The 26,760-nt window shown below is 43.7% G+C and overlaps 2 protein-coding genes and 1 non-coding gene across 9 annotated transcripts in view; 2 read left to right on the forward strand and 1 right to left on the reverse strand.

The window, feature by feature from the left end:
* The window catches only part of ITIH6 (inter-alpha-trypsin inhibitor heavy chain family member 6), a 41,464-nt gene extending 35,832 nt beyond the window's left edge, over nt 1–5,632 (reverse strand). The window contains 4 exon segments of the mRNA XM_081564080.1: nt 3,038–3,121; nt 3,123–3,177; nt 3,854–3,863; nt 5,531–5,632. Of these exon segments, the coding sequence (XP_081420206.1) occupies nt 3,038–3,121; nt 3,123–3,177; nt 3,854–3,863; nt 5,531–5,632 (251 nt within the window).
* Nucleotides 5,633–15,083: 9,451 nt separating this feature from the next.
* On the forward strand, nt 15,084–23,281 carry MAGED2 (MAGE family member D2). 7 transcript variants are annotated; one of them, XM_081565502.1, is made up of 13 exons: nt 15,084–15,214; nt 16,638–16,711; nt 17,075–17,548; nt 18,204–18,512; nt 18,628–18,691; nt 18,952–19,031; nt 19,564–19,658; nt 20,358–20,437; nt 20,531–20,573; nt 20,909–20,971; nt 22,073–22,187; nt 22,555–22,961; nt 23,147–23,281. In XM_081565502.1, the coding sequence occupies exons 2-12, from the start codon at nt 16,667–16,669 to the stop codon at nt 22,951–22,953; spliced, it is 1,767 nt and encodes a 588-aa protein (XP_081421628.1). In that variant the 5' UTR covers nt 15,084–15,214; nt 16,638–16,666; the 3' UTR covers nt 22,954–22,961; nt 23,147–23,281. The 7 variants fall into 7 exon arrangements, with proteins under 7 accessions (XP_081421628.1, XP_081421623.1, XP_081421622.1 ...); XM_081565497.1 differs by having other exon boundaries at nt 15,084–15,147; XM_081565496.1 differs by lacking the exon at nt 15,084–15,214 and adding an exon at nt 15,721–15,771.
* Nucleotides 21,784–21,911, forward strand: LOC145537308 (small nucleolar RNA SNORA11). Its single transcript, XR_014076331.1, has one exon. It is a non-coding gene; the product is annotated as a small nucleolar RNA SNORA11 (small nucleolar RNA).
* Nucleotides 23,282–26,760: the final 3,479 nt, after the last annotated feature.

Raw genomic sequence — 26,760 nt, forward strand, 5'->3', positions numbered from 1 at the left:
CTCCTCCATCCATGGGATTTTCCAGGCAAGAATACTCTTCCTCTAGATATTCGCAAATCTTACACTCTTTTCTTCTTTTAGGTCTTTGTTCAAATGTCATTTCCTCAGAGAGACATCCTTGATCACTAAAACAGCATCTTTCCACTCTTTGTCTCCCTTGCTCTACTTTCTATTTCTTTGTAGCACTTCTCATTCACAAACTGACATATACTTTTTTTGTTTATTTTTCCCTTATCTGTTTTCTCTAATGGACTGTAAGCTCCTTGAGGACGGGGATTTTGTCTGTCTTAATTGCTGCTGTATTCCCAGTGCCTGGAATGCTGCCTGGCACATAGCAGGCATTCAACAATTATTTCTGGAATGGGCATTCCCCACAGACAGCAAGAAAATACAGGGACCATGTTTTAGGGAATAAAAAGTTGTTAGATAGATTTGTATGGAGTAGAGAGGTAGGGAAAGGAGTTATGGAGAGAAGTCTGGAGTGGTTGGGTAGGCCTAGGTAATAAAGAGCTTTGAATACCAGAATCAATGAGCTCATATGGCAGTGATGACTTGATATGGAGAATGGGAGTCCTAGATAAATCTTGAAGTGGGGATGGGTCAGACCTGGTTTTTGAGGCGTGATAGATAGTTCAGTGTCTTAAAAAAAATATTACTGTAATTCTGTAAGAGGCAGGAACAATAGTCTCTATTTTACAAATGGAGAAACTAATGCACAGATACCAGGAAGTGGTTGGGGTGGAATGAACTTATTTGGCCAAAGCAGCAGTTTCTAGGAACACTTGAGGAGCATCTGCAACCTGAAGAAGAGACCACTCAGGCAGGAAGTGCTTCTAGGCAGCTGAAACAGACTATTGCTGTGGCTAGGCTCATGCGGGGGTGGGCTGAGCTGGCATTGCCCCAAGGTCTCCTGGTGGATTGTGGGGGTGTAGGGTGGAGCTAGTCAGGCAGCAGCACACTGGGACCTCTGTGTGTGTGTGCTGCCTCCAGCAAGCATACTTTCCATGGAGTCTGCCCAAGAGCATTTCCTCCAGCCTGCTTTGCTTAATTAAAAAAAAAATATTTTGAGAGGTTTTTTTTTTTTTTTTTCCTGCTGCTAAGTCGCTTCAGTCGTGTCCAACTCTGTGCGACCCCACAGACGGCAGCCCACCAGGGTCCGCCATCCCCGGGATTCTCCAGGCAAGAATACTGGAGTGGGTTGCCATTTCCTTCTCCAGTGCATGAAAGGGAAAAGTGAAAGTGAAGTCGCTCAGTCGTGTCCGACTCTTAGCGACCCCATGGACTGTAGCCTACCAGGTTCCTCCGTCCATGGGATTTTTCAGGCAAAAGTACTGGAGTGGGGTGCCATTGCCTAGTAGAGCAAAAATCCACATTCTGACTGCTTAGCTCTTGCATCATTTGATCAGCAGCCTCCCTGGTTAGTCCTCATATGCCACACCCATGCCATCTTTTTTGCCTTTGATTTTCCTAAGTTATCCATGTACAGTGATCCTGGTTCCTTCCAATCTTACCTATTTGGAAATCATGCTTCCAGGAAGCCCTCTTTAATACCTCAGCACTTTTCCCATAAACTCCCTGGGCAGGTGCACACTGCCTACCTCCTCCAACCTTTCCTCTCTTTAGGGGAGTGCCATCTGTCCACGAAGGCCAGGAGGTTCCTGATGACAAAGCTCAAGCCCTAAGGCTGCTGTTAATAGAGGCTTATAGATTCTTTATAGCACAAAGCCCACCTCTCGTGAGGGGGTCTGAGCAAAGGCCAAATCTCTGCCTGTGCTGAACTCACTCATCTGCTAAATCTGAGTTACAAACCAGGAGCCATTTTCTAATTCATATTAAGGTATTTTATAAACCAATGAGGCCCCAGTAAGCTTCTTCTTATTTGTCCCTCCTCTCACATTTACCATGTCAAAGAAGGCACTGTCATCTACTAAGTCAGACAAGCTGAAATCAGGTGGGCACCCTCTATGTTTACTTACTCGCTCCCCACATGTATGCACCAGGTTGTTTCTCCCTCCTTATGGTTTCTCAAATCCCAGCCCACTGCACTGCTCTAGCCCTCAGCAGCTCTTACGTGGATGTTGTTCCGAGCTCCTTATATTTTTGTGTGCTTCATGATAAACCTATTTGCTGAGTAGCATATTTATAGATGATATAAATTAATAAATAATATATATTTGGGAAGTACATGATCAAGTTTTTTTCTGATGGGTGTGCAAACAGATAAGATGGTTTGGAGACCATCAAGTAAGTGCCAGGTACTCGGCTGCCCTCTACCACGTAGTTCTTCCTTACCTCTCCAGTCTCATTTTTAACCACTCTCTACCACTGCTTGTGGCCTACACTCCAGTGACACTGAAGGCCTTCCAGTTCCCCTAATGAGGAAACATTTGTTCCCGTGCTCCTTTTGCCTGGATTCCCCAGCCCTGCCCTCACCCTGTTTTCCTGATGACAGCTCATATTTCAAAACTCAGTTTAGGTGTCATTTTTTTCCATTGGAATGGGGCAGGGAAACTGACCATTGTCTCCTGGTTGGCCTCACCATTCCTACCATTCCACATTCTTGCTTCTCTTTCTTCCCAGCATACTTTATTAAAATTATCTGTTTTCATTTTTATTCCCCCCATTAGATTGTGAACTCTTTGGGAGTAGGACCACTGCAATTAATCTTCCTCTTTCCATAATACCAAGCCCAGTGTAAGTCACACAGTCAACCTCAAGAAGTGTTTGGTTAAAAAATAATCAAACAAATATTATCAAGGACATATTATCTGCCTGCCACTAATTTTAGCATATATTTTCACATATATTAGTTCATTTAATCCTCACAAGTGGGTTCAGTCTTATCCCCATTTTACAGATATGTAAAATTAGATGCTGATAAGTGACATGACTTGTCCTGAGTCCCATAGCTGGCAGAACCAGGATTCAAACTCAAGAGTGCATGCTCTTTATCACTATGCTTGCTGAAAGAATTAACAAAAGAATGAATAAATGTTTGCACATATGAATAAAACAGTGATTTTGGAAGCAGATTTACATGGTAAAATTGGAGATAAAGGCAAAGTGAGGCAGATCCAGGTCAAAGATGGCTTCATGGGCCTCGGCATGAGGCCTGAACAGAGGTGACCAAGCTGTGGGCATAGTGGGAACCCATGGTAGAATGAATGCATGGAATAGCTTTCCATCAACAGTGGAGGGAAAACAGGAAGCTGGGTTAGGTAGACTCTATCCTTGGCCCAGGGCTCCTGGGCAAGCCTGAAGGTACAGGTTTAGAAACTGAGGCCCAGAGAAGAGAGAAAACACACTCTGTCATTCATTTTGTGGATCTGTCTAATATTTGCATGAGCTTTATGAAGTCTCAGAACCGAAGACTCACAGAAGATCACAAAGCAAGGGACAAGTTCTTCTCCAACTGTAATGTGCACATGAATTTCTTGTGTCTTTTTAAAATGCAGATTCTGATTTAGCTAGTCTACTGTGGAGACTGAGATTTTGACTTTGTAACAAAGTCCCAGGTGATGTTGATGCTCCTTCTCCATGAATTTTACTTTGAGCAGCAAGGCTTTAGAATATAACAGAATGGCTGTCATTCATTGAGCTCTACTCTATACAAGACACTGTGATATACGTGTCTATCTCTGTATCACCAAATCTATTCCCCCTTTTTAATGTCTTCCCTGGTGGCTCAGATGGTAAAGAATCTGCCTGCAATGCAGGAGACCCTTGATCCCTGGCTCAGGAAGATCCCCTGGAGAAGGAAATGGCAACTTATTCCAGCACTCTTGTCTGGGAAATCCCATGGACAGAGGAGCCTGGCAAGCTACTGTTCACGGGGTAGCAAAGAGCCGGACACAACTGAGCAACTAACACTTCCTTTCTCTATTCCCTTTTTAGGAACTCAAGTGTAAAGAATTGCACCTGGGTACTTCCCTGGCTGTCCAGTAGTTAAGACTCTGCACTTCCACTGCAGGGATGCAGGTTCTATTCCTGGTTAGAAAACTAATATCTTGCATGTCGCACTGTTGTTGTTCAGTCACTCAGTCGTGTCCGAATTTTTGCTACTCAGTGGACTGCAGCACACCAGGCATCCGTGTCCTTCACTATCTCCCAGAGTTTGCTCAAACTCATGTCCGTTGAGTCGATGATGTCATCCAGCCATCTCATCCTCTGTCACCCCCTTCTCCTCTTACCCTCAATCTTTCCCAACATCAAGGTCTTTTCCAAATGAGTCAGCTCTTCACATCAGGTGGCTAAAGTATTGGAGTTTCAGCTTCAGCATCATTTCTTCTAATGAACATTCAGAGTTGATTTCCTTTAGGATTGACTGCTTTCATGTCCTTGCTGTCCAAGGGAATCTCAAGAGTCTTCTTCAGCACCACAGTTTGAAAGCATCAATTCTTTGGTTCTCAGTCTTCTTTATGGTAAAACTCTCACATCTGTACATTACTGGAAAAACCATAGCTTTGACTAGATGGACTTTTATTGGTAAAGTGATGGCTCTGCTTTTTAATATGCTGTCTAGGTTTGTCATGGTTTTTCTTCCAAGGAGGAAGCATCTTTTAATATCATGGCTGCAATCACTGTCCACAGTGATTTTGGAGCCCAAGAAAATAAAGTCTGTCACTGTTTCCATTTTTTTCCCCATCTATTTGCCATGAAGTGATGGGGCCAGATGCATGATCTTAGTTTTTTGAATGTTGAACTTTAAGACAGCATTTTCACTCTCCTCGTACACCTTCATCAGGAGGTTCTTTTGTGCCTCTTCACTTTCTGCCATTAGGATGTCATCTGCATATCTGAGGTTGCTGATATTTCTCCAGTAATCTTGATTCCAGCTTGTGCTTCATCCAGCCTGGCATTTTGCATGACATACTCTGCATAGAAGTTCAATCTGCAAATAAGCCTGTGGCAAGGCATGGCCAAAATAGAGAGGAAAAAAAAAGAGTTGTACCTGATAAGTGCAATCAGGCACTGAAAGCATGATAAGCATTTGGCACCCATTATCTTACTTAATCCTCATCTTGGCTCTGCGGGCTACATAATATTTTTGTTCATATTGTACGGATGTGTTAACTGGGCCCAGCACCTGAGGCCACACAGCAAGTAACATATTGATATCCTTCCTCACCTTTTCTAAAACTGTGATCCCTCCATCTACCCACATATCTAGTTCATTCTCAGTGTGGGGCAGTGGGAAGTGAGGGCATTTGTGACCAAATGGACCTGGAATCAAATTCTGGTTTTGCCACTTCCTGTACTTAATCTCAGAAACTGAGCCTCAGTTTCCTCTCTATGTGACAAGGATAATAGTAGAAATTAGCTCACAGGGAAGATATAAGGACTCAATTAAATAATAACTCTAAAATCCCTGGTGCAGCAACTGACATGTGCTTAGAAAATAGTCAACTCTTCCCTCTGGCCCTAGATTCCTAGGACTGAGAAAGCAGGCTAAATAACCATCCCCTCTTGCCCTCAAGGAGTTAATTTCCTTGCAAATGCAAGAGCTCTCTTCCATTACCCCAGAACCAACCTTTGTGCTTGATAAGGAGGGCCCAAAAGGACCCTGGTATATCAGTTTCAGGAGAATGGTCAACAAAAAGCTGGTGTGGATGAAGCATCTCCACTTAGACATGATAATACCGCTGGCCTGGTGCTGTTGTTCATGTCCAGAAGGTTTGAGCCCAATCTCCAAACTTGTGCTCTTTTAAGTCTCCAGGTATCCCTTCTCTTGAGAGGGAGGGACTATCCTGTAGGGTGAGGAAGGCTCTGAATGTGGCATTGAATACACATAAGCCAGGATTGTCTAAGAGCTGGGGCTGGCATCTTGCCTGGAGAGGGGCCAGTTCCATGTCTCCCTTTTCCCCGTCATCTAGCTGTAAGATGAATGGAAACTAAACATACTAGAGTTCTGGGGCTGTCTGTTTTCTGGGTTGGCTCAGAGTGGGATTTTTCTTTCCTATAAACATCCACAGGAGCCCAGTGACTGAGGCCAGAGAAAGGTCACTTAGCACAGATCATCTTTTAAAAGGTAGCAAATATGAGAAAGGGGTTGGTAGGGCAAGGCCCCAATCCTGGTCCTTTCTGGCACAGATTTTAGCCTTGAGACAGGAAGGACTTATGGTCCCATAAAAATTAAGACTCTCATGGACATGAAACTTACAATGTGCAGAATAGTCAGAGGCCAAGACAGTCTAGAGCAGGACTGAGAAAATAAGATAATGGTTCAAAATAGAACTGCTGGACTCAGACCATCTGGGTTTGAGTCTTGATTCTGCCACTTACTGACAGTGTAATATTGAGAAATTAAATTAATTGCTCCGTACCCTCAGTTTTCTTACCTATACAATGAAAATAATAATAGCACCTACTTAATAAAGTTGTTATGAATATTAAATAAGGCTGTACTTTCAGAATGCTTGACACACAGTAAGTGTTTAGTGAACATTAGCTTCTAGGACTAGTGAGGGATGAGGCCTGATTGAGCTCAAAAATATGGGAATCTCCCTCCGGAGACCTAGGTTGGGGAGGGGTGCGGAGATGCTGAGTTGATTGGCATCAGTCTGTCTGTGGGAACCCAGAGGTGCTCTGGACTATGTCTGTAGGAATTGTGGAGGGCAAAAGTGAGAAGTGGAGCCTAGAAAGAAAATTACTTGAAGATCTTGCACACAAGATTTGAACACGACCCCTATCTCTCTGCCCTTTCTACCCACATAGAGAACACGTAGCTCCAGCACTTACCTTCATGCAAAATCGCTAATGACATTTTACAAACTGCATAGGGAACATTCAGACTTCTACTATGGCATTTGGTACCACAGAACAAAGTCTCCTCATTCTTGTATTTGGGTGATCCATGGCCTGTTAATTGCCACCTCTCCCAAGTCCACAAGAGGTTTCCTGTCAGAATGCCCTCATGGGAGAGAGCCCTAGCTAGAATACAGTCTTGCTTACATAACAACTAGCTACCAGTCCTTTTCCCTTAACTGGGATGGATAACCAGGGGTCCTCAGGCAAATTAAGGGAACCTGCAGCATGAAAGCAAAAGACTGAAGTAAGCAAATAGAACAACTGACCCCAGAGAAATTTGGCAATTTTGGAAAGCAAAGAGAACTTCATAAAAGAATTGATCTTCAGCAAAATTCAAGAGGGTAAAACAGGAATAAAACAACAACAAAATGCCACAGAAAAGGAACAATCAGAGAAAAGAAAGACTCGGGAGTGGAAATAAGTTGCTGAAATTAAAAGAAAAGCAACAGAAGGGTTGGGAAATAAAATTGAGGAAATTTCCCATGATTTAGGGCAAAAAGACACAAAGAAACACAATGTACAAGAGAAAATTTAAGAGATGAAGATTAATCCAGCAGGTTCAACATCTGAATAACAGGAGTTTTAGCCAGAGGGAACAGAAAAAATGAAGGACAATTTGTCAAAAACATATTAGAAGTTAACTTTCCAAAGCTGAAGAAGGATCTCCAGAATAAGTCCCCAGAAAAATGAACCCAGGAAACAGTGGATCCAACCCAAGCAGTTACTGCTACAGCCTCCTCACAGGTATTCAAGTTTCCTATTTTGTCATTCCCCCCAACCACTTCACCAGTATATCTGCGCAACAGCCAGAGGGAACCTTTGAAAACTCAAGTCAGATATTCTCCCACCTCTGCTCAAAACACTCCTGTGGATCCCACTGTGCCTTTCATGGGTGGGTGGGGTGCTATAAGAGTAGGCCCTCATTACCTATCTGGCCTCATTTTCTGTTACTTCCCTCTTTGCCTTCCTCCACCTGTCTAGCAACACTGACTTTTATATTCTTCAAAAAATGACAAGCAGGAGACAATGCTAGGCACAGTCCTGCTCTAGGGCCTTTGCATTGCCTCTTCTTTCTATTTGGAATGTTCTTTCCTCAGGTATCCACTTGGCTAGCTCTCTCACTTCATGAAAGTTTTTGTTCATGTGCTACCTTTTCAGTGAATCTTTCCCTGACCAACCTATTTAAAATTGCAATAACCTCCCACTCTCACTGGCATTCCCTGTCCTTTTTTCCCTGATTTTTTTTCCTCCATAGCACTAATCACACTTAAACTTGTTACATATTTTACTTATTTATCTGATAATTTTCTTTCTTCCTCGCTAGAATATTACTCAATGGGGACAAGGATGTCTATCTATTTCACTGCTGTAACCTCAGCTTCTAGAACAGTGCCTGGCACACAGTAGATACTCAATAAATATTTGTTGAAAGAATGAGTGCAATAAAGGCAAACAATTCAAAGAAAAAAGAAAGGCTACTAGAAAATTCATGTGTATGTGTTTGTGTGTGTGTGTAACTGTTCAAGAAAATCATGGGCTAACTACAAAGCTAAATGAAATGGAACATGATTATAAGCAGCTGATGGAATATAAGAGGGACTCCTTCTGGCCTTGATAGTAGAAACATTCTCTTTTTTTAAAAAATAAATTTATTTATTTTAGTTGGGGGCTAATTACTTTACAATATTGGAGTGGTTTTTGCCATACATTGACATGAATCAGCCATGGGTTTACATGTGTTCCCCATCCTGAACCCCCCTCCCACCTCCTTCCCCATCCCATCCCTCTGGGTCATCCCATTGCCCCAGCCCTGAGCATTTGTCTCATGCATCGAACCTGGAATGGTGTTCTGTTTCACATATGATAATATACATGAGAAATATTCTCTTTTAAGATGCCCAAATATTGTGACATTGGACTTGTAGAGAAGGAACTGTATTCCTGGCTCACCACTTAGCTTGGTTTTGAAAAAAATTCATGATAGTGTAGATGCTGTTTATTGGTTTTCAACTTTTATAGTCAATCTGGGGACAAAGCAGGGAAGACCTGGATGTGGCTGCAGAACAGAATGCAAATGTTAATAACCTAGACAATGTAAAGGAAAGATGAAACTGACAATGTGGGTCACTGAATGGTAGAGGGAGGGTGGTGATTCTAATATCCTTGTCTTAAAAAGTAAGTGGTCAAAATTATCTGTCAAAAATAAATGGAGGATAATGTTTGCTGTGGATTTGTCATATATAGCTTTTATTATGTTGATGTATGTTCCTTCTATGAAAGAGACACATGTACCCCAATGTTCATCGCAGCACTGTTTACAATAGCCAGGACGTGGAAGCAACCTAGATGTCCATCAGCAGACGAATGGATAAGGAAGCTGTGGTACGTATACACAATGGAATATTACTCAGCCATTAAAAAGAATACATTTGAATCAGTTCTATTGAGATGGATGAAACTGGAGCCCATTATACAGAGTGAAGTAAGCCAGAAAGAAAAACACCAATACAGTATACTAATGCATATATATGGAATTTGAAAGATGGTAACGATAACCCTATATGTGAGACAGAATAAGAGACACAGATGCATAGAACAGTCTTATGGACTCTGAGGGAGAAGGTGAGGGTGGGACGTTCTGGGAGAATAGCATTGAAACATGTATATTATCATATGTGAAACAGAACACCATTCCAGGTTCAATGCATGAGACAAATGCTCAGGGCTGGGGCAATGGGATGACCCAGAGGGATGGGATAGGGAGGGAGGTGGGGGGGGTTCAGGATGGGGAACACATGTAAACCCATGGCTGATTCATGTCAATGTATGGCAAAAACCACTACAATATTGTAAAGTAATTAGCCCACAACTAAAACAAATAAATTTATTAAAAAAATAAATGGAATAAAGTTTAAGTATATAGTCTTTTCAAGTTACAAAATCAAGTAGGAACAAAACAGGAATATCAGTGTTAAACATTGCAGGGGAGTTGAGGGAAAAGTGAGGCAGTGTACATAAGCAAATCCCTCATTGTCATACTTGGGAGTCAACAGGATATTGTCTGAATTTTATAAACCAAGAGATAAAGTATATAGGCATTATCTAGAGTTGTAAGGCAACCACCAGCAGAACTAAGTGCAAGAACTGTTAAAAGTTTGCTTTGAAGGGGTGGGATGGAGATGAGGAGGGTCAAGGCAGGGGACTATTCATTTTTAGCATATTTTCCTTCCGTACTGTTTGATTTTTGCCTTGTATGTGCATTATTCTAATAAAAATAAGATCCTAAAAATTTATAATGATTTTAAAACAAAATATATATCCTATGATACTTTATGACAATATCAGAAAGGGTATGTGGATATCCAATTAGACTTGCCCTCCAGAGAGGAAAATCATACTGTAATATGCCATGCATATGTTTATGAAGAGGGTTGGAAAGGATATTATGGGACTTATACTACTGGCAGTAGTTGAGAACAGTGGTAAAGTCTCTGGTATTTGGCATCACAATGACCTGGGTTCAAGTTCTCTTTCTGCCATTCACTATTTGACCTGTCACGGGCAAGTTACCTCCCTTACCCCCAATTTGTCCTTTGTAAAGTGAGGCTAATGCTCACACAGTAGAAATGTAAGCCCCTGAAGAGAAAAAGCCACCTCTGTAGAGGTGCCTAATATATAGTTGGTGTTCAGTGTTTGCATGTGAGGCCTGAACCTGCCTCACAGGTGTGTGCAAAGAGAAGAGGAGGAGTGTTAGTCCAAAAGTGGGTAGCTGGTTTGCTTGTCTAAGGGAAATTTGCCTTTGGTTTAACAAAATGTAGTCATTTTGGTTGTGGAAACAATAGCTCTCAGGGCTTAAACTGATACAAATTGAATTAAATTGCCCTGTACGTAAAAGGGAGAAAACAATGAGAGTTCACTAGCAGCTCAAGGGAGAGGGCACATGAGCCTGGAAGTGGAAAGGATGGGAGCTGCTCTCTCTGCGTGTTAGGAACAGAAAGAGCCCAACAGAGATATGGATTGGGGTCCAGAAGGATTGGTTAGGAAGCCTGTCCCAGTGATGTGAACAGCTTAGGAAATGTGAAGAGCAGGAAAGTCTGATGTCCAATATTAACTTGATTGCTATGCTGTGCTGTACAACTTAGATGACTAAAGAAGTGATAGGTAGCCTTGGAAGGAAATCTTTGCCACTTGCTCCCACCTTTGAGAATTTTCCAACATTCAGAGGTACTGATTTTATATAGTTTGGGGGAAGGGAAATGTGTTAGGAGAGGACTGGTGGTGAGGATATTCTGGGCTTTCCATGTAAACTTTAGGAGTCTGAAATCTTGACTGCTCCAGTATTAGGCAGTTTCATTCCCTGCCATTCTGCATTAAGCAGTCTTTAGCTTGCCTTTCCTTATCTCCTGAACAAATCTACCTGGTGATAACTCAGCTTTTCATCTTTGTTCCAAGTTAATATGTAGGATCTATGTGATTGCAGGTATTTGCCTGCTGATCTATGAATGCTGGAAACCCATCTGGGACCCAGTGACCTAGGTTTGCTCAGAGTTTCTGAGCAGATGCTGAAGATCAAAAGATTCCGAGAGTTCACAAGGAGAGAAGGTGGTGGTAAATCTCTCTAGTCAAATGGTGAAGACTTCAAGTGAATTTGTTTTGTTATCTCCTGATAAGGTTCCATCCTGTCCTTTGACCCCCAGATCATAAGATTAAGGGTGGTTATGGTATTATTCTAGGAAGGTGGTGATATTAACAGGGAACTGGGGAAGTTTGACTTTGAAAATTTTTGGGAATGCCTCTCCAATGGACATGGACTGAGATTTCAGCTGAGTTCCTTGAGTCCAATAACTGCTAAGAGTCTGACTTTATATTCTTTTAAAGTTACTCCAGGATCCTAAAGGCCACAACCAGGACTTAAAATGCTGTGAAATTTAAAATGATGGAGGTATAACAAAACGTATATGTGACAGAGGGCATTCCATGGGGAAGAAATTGTATGAGCAAAGGCTCCTAAGTAAGAGAAGGTAGGACATGTCTGGTAATAGTGAAGTGTTTGAAATATAGACAGTACTCAGAAAATAGCAAGATAAAGGCTGGAAAACTAGTCAGGGCTATATTTTGGGAGAGGCTCAGAATCAGAGTCACACATTTCTTTAAAGAGTAGTTTATACACACTGTCAGGAATACTTCACCTGCAATTCACAATTCAACTCACTGCAATCATAGAACTGCTGTATGACTCACAGATATAAAGAACAAACTAGCGGTTACCAGTGGGGAGAGGGAAGGGGATTAAGACATGCAAGCTATTAGGGAAAAAATAAGCTACATATAATACAGGGAATATAGCTAACATTTTATAAGTGTAAATGGAAAGTAGCATTTCAAAATTGTATTAAAAACATAACATTAAAAATTAAAAAAAGAAACCTGCCATATGGCATAGATTCCAAAACAGTGGCTTCAGTAGGACATACACATATTTATCTCACCTAAAAGAAATCCAGAGTTAGGCAGTCCAAAGCTGGCGAGGTGGCCCTATGAAATTGTTAGAGGTCCTGATGCTTTTTAGTTTACTCCTCCACTATCCTTAGGGTGATGACCCTTGTCCTCACAGCCTTTATTCCAGAAGACATGTTGTGTCCAGGTAAAAATCAGATGTTCTATCACTAGGTAAGGAGAGGAGAATGTATATTGGGGTAAATAATTAGCAATCTACGCCACAAGTGTCTGTACTGAAACTATCCCCTCCAAGGTCACCAGACACCAGACCACTACCTGACTGCTACAATCCCTAGCCATTTTTTCACATCTTTTCTTGATCTCTGGGTAGCATTCAACGCTATTGACCCCTCCCCTCCCTTTGAAATATTCTCTTCCCTTGCTTTTGTGACATTACTTTCTACTGCTTTTCAATCTCCTTGGTCATTACTTATCTGTCTCTCTCCTGGGCTCCTCTTCCTTTGCATATGCTGAGGTCACTGCTGGCCTCCAGGGCTCTTCCCTGGCCTCCTTCTCTTCTTAAGGTTTTCATTCTTCCCAGGTGCTCTTTCCCATGGATTAAAGAACCATTCATAAGTATAGATCTGTAACCTCAGTCCAGACCTCGTCCCTGAGCTTCAGATATGTATATTCAACTGCCTGTGGGTCATTTCCGCTTGGCTGTTGTGCAAGTACCTCAAAATCAAGGCCCAGGTCCCCTCCATTAGTATTCCATGTATTAGTGAAAGGGGTTATCTTCTACACATTTGATCTCTCAAATTAGATTCCCAAAGAGTTCCCTTTGACACTTCCCTCCTTCTCACTTCTTTTCCTACATCCAATTATTCATAAGGTCTTGTCATTTTTAATTTAGTATCTCTGAATTCAACCATTTCTCACCACCTCCACTGCTACCACTCTAGGCCTAACCACAGTTATTGCTTACCTGGATGACTACTCTCCATTTTTTCCAGGAAGACATTTAATTCATACTCCTAATGGGTTAGGCAACTAGAATGGTGTTCTTTCTTTAAAACAAATCTATGTTGTATCCAAGCCTAGAACCCTTCAATAACCTATTGGTGTTCTCAAGATCAAGAGCAAAGTCCTTACCTTGGCATTCAAGGCTTGCCGTGATTTGAAAGGGATGGGAATTTAGAGTACTGGAACTGGAAGAAGGAAGGGCTGTGTCTAGTGCAAAATAAAGCCTTGTAGCTGGGGGATAGAACCTGGGAGACAGGAAAGTGGTGAGCTGATGTCACAAACTTGGAGGAAGCAACACTTTAGAGAAAAAATCAGAATAGAAACCCACCTTGAATATCTATAAAGTGTGTGTGTATGTGTATACATATGTTGAATTGTTCACAGAACATAGGGATTCACATTTCATTTGCTTAAATGAGGAAACGATGACTTCATGAAGCAGAAGGCATAACCATTTTAGTTATTTTTGGATGTAGGAAAGGTATTGAATATTAATTCTATAACTGACCACTATGTTGATTTTTATTATGGTTTCTAATAATATCAATTGATGCTCTCAGGTTGTCCAGCTCTGCATTCATATACTCAGTAATTAATAATAATGTTGTCTTTCCATTTTTTATACATCTTATTCTGTTCTCCTGAATAGACTCAATTACTTATATGAATTTGTTATGTGGTAAAGGTACCATTTCAAATCAGTTGGGGAAAAGATGGATGAATGGTGTAGGGATGAGGCTACATTTTTTTTGGAAAATAATTCTTATACAAATGTTGGAGTGATCAAACTTTCAAATGTAAATAATAGAGCCATAAAACTAGAAAAAAATGATTATTATAAAATAGAAGTCTATACTTGGTAAAACAAATACAGTATTGTAAAGTTAAAAAATAGATAAACTAACTTAAAATAAAAGAAAGAAGAAAAAAAATAAAAAAGAGCCAACCAAAATAAAATAAAATAAAATAGAAGTCTATAAAGCATCTGTAAGCATGAAGCAGAATCCAGTCATGATAAAAGAAAACCTGATACATTTCACTACATAATAATTAAACCTTTTGTACAGCAAAGAATATTATAAATAACATGAAAGATATTTGTAATATATGCAGCACACAAATGTGCAAGAGACATTGCTTGTGGAAATTTCATTCTGTGTATCTTTTTAGAGTAAGTTGACAAGTTTGTGTATCAAAATGGAGTCAGCTCTGCTTGTAACAGTAAATAAAAAATGGAAACAATCTAAATGTCTATGTACCCCTGGACTGGTTAAATACATTATGGGACATTTATACAGAAAAGATTATGGAGCAGTTAAGAAAAATGTACAGTATGGAAAGCTGTAAACAGCTTAATTCTAAAGAATATACAACTGGGGAAAAAAAAAACAGGTCACAGAATAACAGATATAGTGTACTATTTGTTGGCAGAAAACTCAAATAATCAGTATATGAATAGAAACAAATCTGGAAGAATGTATATCGAAATATTAATAGTGGCTATTTCTGGGGCATGAGATAAGTATGTTACAAGTTTCTGTATTATTTGAAATTTCACAACTACAACACTTTACTTTTGCAATAAGCAAAAATAAAGATATAAAAATAAATATATTCAATGAATGAATCGCTTTGAGGCGGTGGTTTTGGTTTGGAATGGCTTCAGACCGAGCCTGGTACAGTGGCATAAACACGGGCTTTGGCGTCAGACAGCCCTGAGCTGGGCCCCATTGCCCCACCCCCCGAGGAAGGAGAAGGGGGGTGGCAGGGGGCTGCGGAAAGGGGCTGGGCTGGTCTGTCTGCAGCTCTAGTCCAGGACGCTGACTTCCAGAAGGACTAAGAGACAGCAGACGAATTCCGGACTCGCTGGAGGACAAGGTGAGGGACGTTGAGATTGAGGTTTCCACACAGTGGTTCCAGTCCTCTCGAACATAGAGCCAGGCAGGTGGGCAATTTTTACTGCACCACTGCAGCTAGGGGAGAGGTTACTCGGAGTGGGATGTAGGCAACGAAGACGACCAAGAGAGTAGTAGGTTTATGGGCTGGAGAGCAGAGAGTAGTTGAGGAAGAGAGGGGAGAAAAACTGGGAACTGGGCGTGTTGAATGGTGAATGGGGAATACGAGGGGGAAAGGGAATACTGAGGGGAACTGGAAATTCAGAGAAGAAAATAGGGGGGTGTAGAGAATGGTTAAGGAATACTAGGGGAGGGAGTGCAATAGTAACATGAAGGAGGATGATGTGAGGAATGGAAATAAGGAATCCTGTGGGGTAAACAGGAAACTCAGTGGAGAACTAGGGAGCGGGGATCAAGGCAGAGGGAATACGGACTGGTACGAAGTGGGGGATAAGGAATGAGGAGCCGGGAGCGGGGGAAGGGCAGACAGAGGCCCCCCTAGGGAGGCGGGAAGGGGCGGGGCCACTTCCGGCCTGGAGCGGGGAGGGAAGTCTCTGAGTTTATGAGGGGCTCAGAGGGACGCACTCAGGAATTGTAGAAGGACGAGGTGAGCAGCCCTGGATCTGAGCCCGGGAGGGGTCTGCCCCACCCTCTGGGATCTGCAGAAATCCTCCTCTAAAGGACCGGATCGTACCGGATCCATCCAGTCAGGAAGGGAGGGGACCGGACCCTGTTTGGTTGGGCCTAAAGATGGAATCACTAGCTCAGTACTGATTTGAGGAGGGGGTGTATTAGGGACGGGGCAGAACCAAGATGCACTTGGGCCCTGTTTGGAGGAGGGGGGGCGTATTATGAAAAAGGGCGGGACCAGGCGGTGCTCTGGACTTGGGGTGTATTCAGTAGGGGAGGGGTCAGGACTACCGGACACTGCGACAATTTGAGAGTGAGGCTTGTTGGGGAGGGGGCGGGACCGAATGATACTATGGACTTGGAGAGGGGCGTGTTGGAAAAAGGTGTTGGACCGAGTCCTCGACTATTACGCATGCGCACTATGGATCGCTAGAAAGGGGCGTGTAGAGAAGGGCTAGCTTGGAGAGGCACCAGCTGCTGAATGCGCATGTGCAGGATGGACATCAAAGAAAGGGCTTCTGCTGGGAAAGCGGGTGGGGCTGAGATGGGCCCTGCAACGGATGCGCATGCGCATTGTCGACTTGCGGCTGGGGGGGGTGCACTGGGAAAGGGGGCGGGGTCCTCAGGGCTGCCGCGCTGGCACATCTTCCTGGAGAAGGGGAGGGTGCGGCTGCAGAGAATTGAGACCTAGACGTTCTGGATTACTGAATTTGAGAACGAAGTCCTTGGGTGGGGGGGAGGCGTTGGGAGGGTTTGAGATTGGGTGGGGATCAGCCTCCAGGCAGAGCGGGAGAGAAGACGTTCAGTGGGTTTGCCTCTTGACCCAGGCTTTCTCCCCTTCAGGCTCAGCTCTTGCCAGGCCGACTTGAGACATGTCTGACACAAGCGAGAGTGGTACGAGTCCAACCCGCTTCCAGGTAAGCCCTTCTTCTGCCCTCTCTCTAGCTGCTTTTGCTCTCAAGCTCTTATTGCTGCCCCCAATCCCATGGCACATCCCCTCCCATCCTAATCCTTCTCCACCTACCTCCTTGCTTGGGTGCTGCCCCCCTCCCCCAAGTAGAGGGAGGGAGGAGGGAAGGAAGGAGGGAGGAAGCAAGGCTAGAGAGAGAGTGGGCCCGCCCCTCTTCTGCTCAGGAGAGGCCTTGTTGGGCAGAGGTGGTCAGAGCACACTGCAAATAGGAGTTAGTATAGGTCAGAGAAGTGAGGCCCTGGGTTTTGGAGCCATTTGCTTAGTTGAGGGTGGGGAGAAAGTCTGTGAGCTTCCCTGCTTCATCTTGCAGGCTGAAGCTTCAGAAGAGGACCCTGGCTTGAAGATGCAGACCGTACTGACAGTGACCCAGAACTTGGAGGCTTCAGAGACACCAAAGGCCTCAAAGACACCAGAGGTCTCAAAGTCCATGAAGATCTCAAATGCTGCAGGAGTCTCAAAGGCCACTGAGGCTCAGGAGGTATCTGCCACTGAGGCTTCACCTACCACTAAGCTGACCGATACCCAGTTTCTAGCAGCCAAAAAGAAGAGTCTGGCAGCTGACACCAAAATGCAGCATACTGACCCTCAGGCTGTGACAGTGCCTGCTACTGAGACCAAAAAGGTCAGCTATGTGGCTGATACAAAGGTCAATACAAAGACCCTGGAGACTGAGTCTACTGCCTCTCAGGCTCTGGCAGATGAACCTGAGCCTGAGGGTGCAGCTAGTCAGGCTCAGGAGAATCAGGATACCCGGCCCAAGATCAAGGCCAAGAAAGCCCGAAAGGTAAGATCTTTGCTTTTCTACTTCTCTCAGTTGGTTCATGGTTCTGTAAACCTTTATTTTTTTTTAAATTTTAAATTAGTTTATTTATCTATTTTTTTAACTTAAACCTTTAGAAGGTTGGTTCCCTCTCCTCATAATAGCTGTAGGGGGACACAAAGAAGAATTTGTTATAATTCCTGTCTTTAGAAAGCTCACAGACTGTACATGAGATAGGAATACGCATAGCCGAAATCTAAACAAAATGCAGTTTATGTTTATGTAGTAGCTTACCATATGTCAAGGGCTTTAGCTAGGCATATTCACACAGGTTATCTCATTAAATCCTGAAAGTAATCTAGTTTTGTAGAGAAGGAAGTTGAGCCCCAGAGAGGTGGAGTGACTTGTCCAGGGTGTTATAAACAGAATCAGTGGTGGACACAGGAAGAGGAGAAGCCTCAGGCTTTACACTTGGGTTGCTCCTGGCCTGGTGGGAAGATGAAACTCCTACTTGGAAACCAGTGAAAGACGAATCCAAAACTCAACATGGCCAATATCTAGTGAGTCAGGCTGTTACTACAAGGGTGGGATTAGAGGGGACTTCTGGAAAAGAGATGATGAAGGAAAAAGGACCATCTGCTTCATCTGGCAATGTTGTGTTTGCTCTCTGTTGATGCAGGTGAAGCATCTGAATGGGGAAGAGGATGGCAGCAGTGATCAGAGTCAGGCTTCTGGAACCACAGGTGGCCGAAGGATCTCAAAGGCCCTAATGGCTTCAATGGCCCGCAGGGCTTCAAGGGGCCCCATAGCATTTTGGGCCCGCAGGGCATCAAGGACTCGGTTGGCTGCTTGGGCCCGGAGAGCTTTGCTTTCTCTGAGATCACCCAAGGCCCGTAGGGGCAAGGCTCGCCGCAGAGCTGCCAAGCTCCAGTCATCCCAAGAGCCTGAAGCACCACCACCCCGGGATGTGGCCCTTTTGCAAGGGAGGGTAAGAATCCTGTCCTCTCCACTCTGCATTATTCTTTGCCTGCCCTCTTCTCTGCCATTGTGTCAAGTCTTTTGCAAACACATTTTGATCTTTTCATCTTTTCCACTTCTCCCAGGCAAACGATTTGGTGAAGTACCTGTTGGTTAAAGACCAAACGAAGATTCCCATCAAACGCTCAGGTAGAGTCTTACTAACCCGTTCCTTCCTCCAGCTCTGCCCTCCATTGTCCTCTCCCCCACGTTCTGAGGGCATTTCTTGCTCTCCTGCTTCCACTTATGCCCTCTCAAAGTTTTAATTTGGCAGTAGTAGCATCTCTGTTCACTAGCTCAGAACCTGTTTGTGCCACCCACAGCAGGGTTGGTAAAGGGTCTATAGTTTGGGTATGGGGGCCACTTGGCTTCACTTCAGCCCAGGTGCTCGCAACACTCTCCCCTTGCAGACATGCTGAAGGACATCATCAAAGAATACACTGATGTGTATCCTGAAATCATTGAACGAGCAGGCTATTCCTTGGAGAAGGTGAAGGGGCAGACCTGGGGGATGGGTGCAATGGGGAAACCTTGAATCAAACAAAGGTGTACATGTCTCTTCTGGGGGGCACCACAGAGACTAATCTAGCCCTGTCACTGTGCAGATGGGAAGACAGTGGCCTAGCAAGGGGCATAGACTAGGTTGAGGTCACACAGCAAGTCCGTGGTAAAATCACAGCTAGGACCCAAGTGACCCAGCTTAGTCTGGGCTTCCGTCCACTGCTGGACAGTCCTGTAATGTACTTCAGATACTCACTTCTCAATCTTTCCCCACTCTCTGGCTCCCTGGATTCCACTAATCACAAAGATGACAATAACAATAATGCATTTGTTGCCTGTTTACTGTGTGCTGGCCACTCAGCTAAGTGCTTTATGTGCATTATCGCATTGATTTCACATGCACACACGCAAACACACAAACATACACACACACAGAGACAGACTCCTGAGTACATGGGGAGTTATGGGATGCCCAGGAAGCTGAATTCTGTGGTCTCACAAACTGTTCTCCCCATCCACAGGTTTTTGGGATCCAATTAAAGGAGATTGATAAGAATGACCACTTGTACATTCTTCTCAGCACATTAGAGCCCACTGATGCAGGCATACTGGGAACGTAAGCTGGGATAGGGCTGGGATGGGAGGGAGGCATCTGCTTTCGTTCATGGTACTAGTTCATCCCTGTCTTCTCCCTATATCCCCTTAAGAAATAGGAAAGACAGAGCTCTCAAACCCCTTTTCTATCACCCACACGTAGTTGGAGCCCTGCACACAAGAGTGGTACCTGATTATGATTGTCTGTAGGGTATAGAAGCCTCAGGTAGCACACTCCTACTGTAAGATTTTCTGGTTTTCCAGAAGCTCCCCAAGAAAGCAGACTTGTCATTCCTTGTCTCTTCATATTGGCCTTGGTAGAATAGTTCTCAAAGGAGGGCTTCCTGGTATGAGTGGATCATGATGCTCGATGGGCAGGGGCATCAGTGGGGTTATGCCTAGAATTTTCTTGGAACTGATGGGTCTGGGGGAGCAAGAAGGGACTCACAATTGACTGGGTGCCTGGATCATACCATTCTTCTATTCTCTCAGCAACGCAGGAAGAGAAGGATGTGTTTTTCCCATTTTATGAACAGGAGACTAGGCTCAAAATCTTAAGTGCCTTACCCAGGATCACATAGAGCTTGAAGCATAGACTGGGCAGAATTCTCCCATATCTGAAGAATCTGGGAGAAGCTAGCCTGGTGAGCTGGCTGATGTGTTTTTTTTTTGCAGATGGCTGCTGGATGTAAACCTTCTCTCTGTCCCATTATTCTCCTAGGACCAAGGACTCACCAAAGCTCGGTCTCCTCATGGTGCTTCTTAGCATCATCTTCATGAATGGAAATCGGTCCAGTGAGGGTGAGTGTCTGGGTTGGCAACTGGATGGGGGGTCGTGGTCAGAATTGTACATGTTCATTTTCTATCCCTGTTTGCTTTTTCCTCCCCTTGCAGCTGTCATCTGGGAGGTGCTGCGCAAGTTGGGGCTGCGCCCTGGGTATGATTGGGCTCTGTCAGCTCTTGCTGTCCGTGTTGTCCTTTGGCAAGAGAGGATGGTCCCAGGATTGCATCAGCCTGGTGGTCTGGTGGGCTGGGTGGGGGTGCTGGATTGGGTCCAGGGTTCTAACCTGGGTGGATGGGGAAATGGTCCTGAACTCTGCTCTATGTCACTGACTCTTGGGTTTCTATGGAGCTTCCATCTTATGCTGGAAGCTTCTTCTCCACGTGGGAAATGTCTCTGTCCATATCTGGGAAGTGCTGTAGCCCCAGTTATATTTATCTACGTATGTAGTTATGTATGTATGTATTTATTTTATCATTTTCTACTGTCAGGATACATCACTCACTTTTTGGAGATGTGAAGAAGCTCATTACTGATGAGTTTGTGAAGCAGAAGTAAGTCTGTATGGTGTTGCTGTGTTCCATGCATTTTGTCTGTCTTCGAAATGAGTGATAAAGCTATGGTGCATGTACATGTGCTTGTGCATGTTATATAAGTGCATATGCAAGTGGTAGCTTATTCCTGAGGTAGTGGCAGAGAACATGAGTACACGTTTACTGACCTACTTGTACTCTCATATATGCCTTTGGAGCAGTTCTTCAGGGGAATGATTGTCATCATCAGTATTGTGTGTGTGAGGAAACTGAAACTGAGAGAAGTGAAGTAATTTGCTCAGGGTTATACAGGCAGCAGATAGAAGAGTTGTATTTAAATCCTGACTTCAGTACCTTGGTTCTTTTTACTATGCTAGCTAGGGCTTCATAGAAATTAATTTCCACAAAGAAATATCATAGAATGGTAGCTTTAGGCAGCCAGGTACTGTCCTAGAGTCTTGACTTGAACATCTCATTTCATTTTCATAACTACCCTGCAGAATAGCTGCCATCATCCCAACCCCAGTATCAGTTGAGGAGCCTGGGGCTCAGAGAGTAGAAGTCTGAACATGGCCCTGGCTGTAAAGGATCCATTTGGATCTGAAGCCCAGTCCTCCTGACTTTTCTGGCCAGGGCCCGCCCTATTCTTGGTCCTTGGAGAACATCTGTGCACTCATGCAGGTGCACCAGCACACATGCCTGTATGCTCACACACAAATGGTCGAGAGTATGCATTGAATCTACTGCTCTTGGTTGACTGTTTTGTCCCATACAGTCATTTCTTAGGATGGGCTGTACCAGGATTCAGCCAGGCCATGGATGAGCCCGTTGGTGGGGTGTGCTCAGAGCAGGGGGCCTAAAGAATTGGCTTCTCTATTTGCAATACACCCAACAGGAATCTGGGTTATCGTGACAGGGGCACAAAACTTGTGGCCTTCCTATGAACAAATACTCTATACAGGCCCCTTACACCTCCACATGGGTGCTGGGTAGGGTCAGTGAGATAGGGCTGAAGATTGGAAGAAAAGCTGCAGTAATCAGTGGGGGAGTTTGCTACCTAAATGCATGAATGGGCCATGAGTGGTCTTATAGACATAAAGGCTTTGAACCTCTCTTTTCAAGGTACCTGGACTATGTCAGAGTCCCTAATAGCAATCCCCCTGAATATGAGTTCTTCTGGGGCCTGCGCTCTTACTATGAAACCAGCAAAATGAAAGTCCTCAAGTTTGCCTGCAAGGTAATTGGAAAACTGCCCAAGCTTGGCATACCAAGAGCATGGGGTGCCACTATTTGGGGTAGGCTGTGTGCAGAGAAGCCTGTGGCTCATGCATGAACATTCTGAAGCCTGTATTAATGTGCAAACACTTCATTTGAATCATTTAATACTTACAACTGACATGTCATTGCCTTACTGCAAGTGAGAAAACTCAGGCTCAGAGGTTGTTAGGTGTCATGCCCAAGGTCACAGAGATAGTAAGTGTCAAAGCAAAGCTGGAATATTAGGTGCATAACTACTAGTAGTATTTATGGTGTTATAATTTGCATAGAGTAGGCACTTGGTGCTCAGATTTGGATCCTTCAGATGGTTGTTCTTCCTGTCGTAGGTACAAAAGAAGGACCCTAAGGAATGGGCAGCTCAGTACCGAGAGGCAATGGAAGCAGATATGAAGGCTGCGGCTGAGGCTGCAGCTGAAGCCAAGGCAAGGGCTGAGATTAGAGCTCAGATGGGCATTGGGCTCGGCTCTGAGAATGCTGCTGGGCCCTGCAACTGGGACGAAGCTGATATTGGACCCTGGGCCAAAGCCCGTATCCAGGCGGGAGCTGAAGCTAAAGCCAAAGCCCAGGAGAGTGGTGGTGCCAGTGCTGGTGCCAGTGCTGGTGGCAACTTTGGTGCCAGCACCAGCCTGACAGCCACTCTCACATTTGGGCTCTTCGCAGGCCTTGGTGGAGCTGGTGCCAGCACCAGTGGCAGTTCTGGTGCCTGTGGTTTCTCCTACAAGTGAGATTTCAGGTATCTACTTATATTTGGGGGAAGCCAGGGCTCATGGGGGTGAGATAAAGAGCTGGGTGGTTATAGGAAGGCCAGGGTTGGAGGATGACATGGAGAGTGTGAGAAAACACTACTTTTGGCATTTTTATTCCTTCCTATTGGTGGATATAATTGACTTTTTTATTTTCTTTTACTTGTGTTTTCAGATATTCCTAATCCCAGCAGTCTTTCTCTTCGAGCCAGGGTGCATCCTCAGAAACCTATTCTACAAAGCACTCTAGGCAGCCACTATCAATCAATTGAAGTTGACACTCTACATTAAATCTATTTGCCATTTCTGAGTTTATTGCTTTTTTTTTGGTGGGCTGTCACGTTTTTGTATCATATTTTAAAATGAACTGGGAAAGTTTCCACCTCAATCTGTGCTTAGCTTGAGGTAACATTGCTGAATCAATGGAGCAAGATTAGCATGTTTCCTGGGATAGGTTGGGCCCCATCTCTATCCTATAGAGCAGGCAGGGTTGCAGTGGTGTGGGAGTCATGGGGATTGTAGGCACAGAGGGCATACTTAGAAGAAGCTCTGATGTGGGCAGATCTGGTCCAGAAAAATGGAGGAGATTGGACATCAAGTATTGACTCTCCTTTTGAGAAACTTGGGTTAGACAAGAAGGAGAGAGAGATAGGTAGCTAAAGAGAGATACAGGAATAATGATTTTCTTAGGAAAAGAGAGAGATTTGAGCAGGCAGGAGCCAAAAGACAGGGAGATGTTGAAGACTGACTCATGCAGCCTAGTCCCTGAGGAGGTGGGAGGGGAGGGCCTGTGGGAAAGGACTGTACAGAAAGGGCTTGGAGAGAGGACTGTAGAAGGATTCCAGACAGTGGGGAGGCCCCAGTAGAGCAGGGAGCCCATGATTTATGGTAGACCCCCTTTCCCATGGCAAAGTGCTCAGTAATATTGTAGGAATGAAGATGAGTATTTGTTTATTCCAAGGATTTGGTTCTGTTATTTGGTGATGGAATAAGGACAAGACCAAGGGCAGTGAGTGTATGAGTCTGCATCTTTGTTACCATGTCCACAGTGTAGGTTCACAGAATGGAGAAAGAGATGGACCAGGGAACCCAGGCAGGCTTGGTGAGGAAGATAGAGTTTGAGTGACAGATTGGGAAACAGTGCAGGGGTTTGTGGTCAGGAGTCTCTGAAGTCTATGAACAAGACAGAAAGGTAAGTAAATATACTAAGTGCCTGCTATGTGCGGTGTTATAGCTGTCTGAGAGGGAATGTTGAAAGAACCAGAAGGATGAACTGAGGGACTAGTTCGATGGTCAGACAGTAGAATGATTAAGAAGACAGCAGAAAGAGCTCTGGGCAGTGGGAAGATCCATGGAATAGCTGGTTAAAAGGGAAGAAGATGATGGTTCCTAGAGATGAGGAGGGGTCAGTGGCCTGGTTGGGTTATCCATTTGGACAGTGAAATCACCCAGAATGGAGGCAGAAGTTGGGGTAGAGAGGAGCACTGTGAGCCAAGTGCCAGAGTCCCCTTGTGTAGTTGAAAGTGTCCTCCCAGCTCTAGTACCCACTAAGGCATGGGGCCCTCAGGCAGAGATCCACCTTTGCCCTGTTTGGGGGAGTATTTCCCTGGACCTTTCTTCCCAGGAAGCTCTCAGCATCTAATCCTCACATTACCAGACCCCTAATCTGGGACAGAGTCTTATAGGCAATGAGACTCTAGTAATAGCTGCCTTTCCCCTCTTAAGACTCTATAAGCAGTAAACAAACAGGATTTATTGCTTAGGGAACAGGATCTAAAAAAGAAAAAGCTGCACCAGTAGCAAGGAAGTTCCTTGCCTGTGGTCATGAATCAAGACCTGCTTTTGCTGCCGAGGTGTTAAGCTGTTCTTCACTGGAAGCATTGATTCCATAGGCCATGGTTGCCTCAGGGATTGGATAGTACCTGGGAGAAGTAGACAAGGTCAGAGGCAGCTTAGACCTAGGAAGGACTCTATAGTGGGTGGGTACCATGTCCAGGGTGCCCTCAGACTTCCAGGTGATGTCCATCTGAAAATGGGGGGTAATGTGAGGGGGTAATGGTGAGGGGTGGCAAGGAACTTGGAGACTGTGATTCTAATAAAAAGTGAGTTTAAAGTGCTTGATAAGAGATAAGGGTGAATCATAGTCATGAAGAACTCTGACCTTCCCACTTACCTTCCCTCCACAGACCACTGGGTTTGCAGGGTACCGCACCTCTTCTTTCCTACAAGGCTTAGACTTTGACTGGACAAGGATGTGTTTTTTTCTCACTACCTCAGGTGTAAGGATGGAAGGCATGTGAGGTAGGGAGGAAGAGATCAAATCTGGTTCAAGGCAAATGAGGAGTGGCCAGAACTAAAAAGAGGGAGTGCCAGGGGAAATGGGGACAGAGTATGGTTCATGTTTTTGTCACCTTTATTAGCTTGGAGGCCACTACTGTAATAAATGAACTCCTACAGTATTATCATTAAATTCCAAATAATTCTAGAATATATCATGTATTAATATCTCCCATTTGGCTAGGAGTGGGAAGAGCTCCAAAAGCAATTTCTCCATCTGATTTTTGATTATCACCCCCAAGCTTTTTTAGACATTTTTGTTCCAATTGCTACCCCCCATAAAATTTGAATACCACAAATATACTGTGCACCTGTTTAATGTATAATGCATATTTGTACTTTATACATAAAAAGGTTTTTACTCAACATAGGGTTTATAATGACTAAAATATTTAAAAGTTTAACAATTTAAGATACTATGAACAACTTTATAACTATTTGCTGGTCAGCTTTAAATGTAACCTTTACATTGTAATGTATCAAATTACATATGTAAATCAGCAATTTATATAGCTATGTGAAAATAGCAGTGTAACCAATATTTTAAAATACTATTCAAAACTTATTTTTTTTAAAAAAACTTATTTTTCAGCAAAAGTAACACATGAAATTTTAAATTAATTTCTTAAAAATGATTTTTAGTGTAATTAACTTTCAAGTATTGCATGATATAAGAAAATTTTTAACTAGCTGCTGGGTATCCATTCAGGTATCATCAACATTTTGTCTTTTCAGTGCTTGACTGAAAGATCAATTGAATAACTTTTGTAGAATTAAATAAAAGCTATTTTTAATTCTCAAAGCCCAGGCAACACTCCGAGACACTGAGGAAGTCTTCCAATCACAGCCATCTATTTGCCATGGTTTTATAGTGCTGATTTTGCATACATTTTGTGTGTCTTCCTCATTGTTGCTCTTGTGAAACTCAAGAAAACCCAATAACAGAAATTAAATACTAAAGAGTAAGATTCTTCAAGTAAGGTTGAGCTTTAGGGTCACACAAACTATGGTGAAAGTTTTTTGGGAATTTTTGTCCCCTACAAAGACCAATTTTCACTCCCTTGTGGTTGATTACGCACAACTCCATGTGCCCTTTCCCCCTGCATTAATACAAGACCTACAGTAACATTTCACCTGAATTGAATAAACAAGATAGAATGAGTGCTGGGGGGTGGGGAGGGAAGGAAAGGAAAGAAAGAAGGGAGGAAAAGAACAAGAAATAACTACTAGAGACCAACCATTTGTAAAAACAAAGTGAGGGGGATAACACTTTTATTTCTCCAAACTTACACTTTCAAAAATGCCTTGGTCCAATATAATACTATTAATTCATGTATAATTGCCATTCACCCATTTTCCAAATGGAGATCAACCCAAATCTTTTCACCTACTATCTTCAGCCTCAAGTCCACGAATTTTGGGTGATACCCTTTTTTCTACCTACCTTGCAAC

Source organism: Giraffa tippelskirchi, chromosome X, assembly GCF_054371585.1.
Source record: "Giraffa tippelskirchi isolate mGirTip1 chromosome X, T2T-mGirTip1v1.2.pri, whole genome shotgun sequence".
Lineage (NCBI taxonomy): Eukaryota > Metazoa > Chordata > Mammalia > Artiodactyla > Giraffidae > Giraffa > Giraffa tippelskirchi.

Excerpts from the sequence above, each read along its gene's own strand:
- MAGED2 (XM_081565502.1), top strand. The coding sequence starts at position 16,667 with ATGTCTGACACAAGCGAGAGTGGTACGAGTCCAACCCGCTTCCAG. Across the intron at positions 18,692-18,951 it reads GATTCCCATCAAACGCTCAG|ACATGCTGAAGGACATCATC; the intron begins GTAGAGTCTTAC and ends CTCCCCTTGCAG. Across the intron at positions 19,032-19,563 it reads CAGGCTATTCCTTGGAGAAG|GTTTTTGGGATCCAATTAAA; the intron begins GTGAAGGGGCAG and ends CCCCATCCACAG.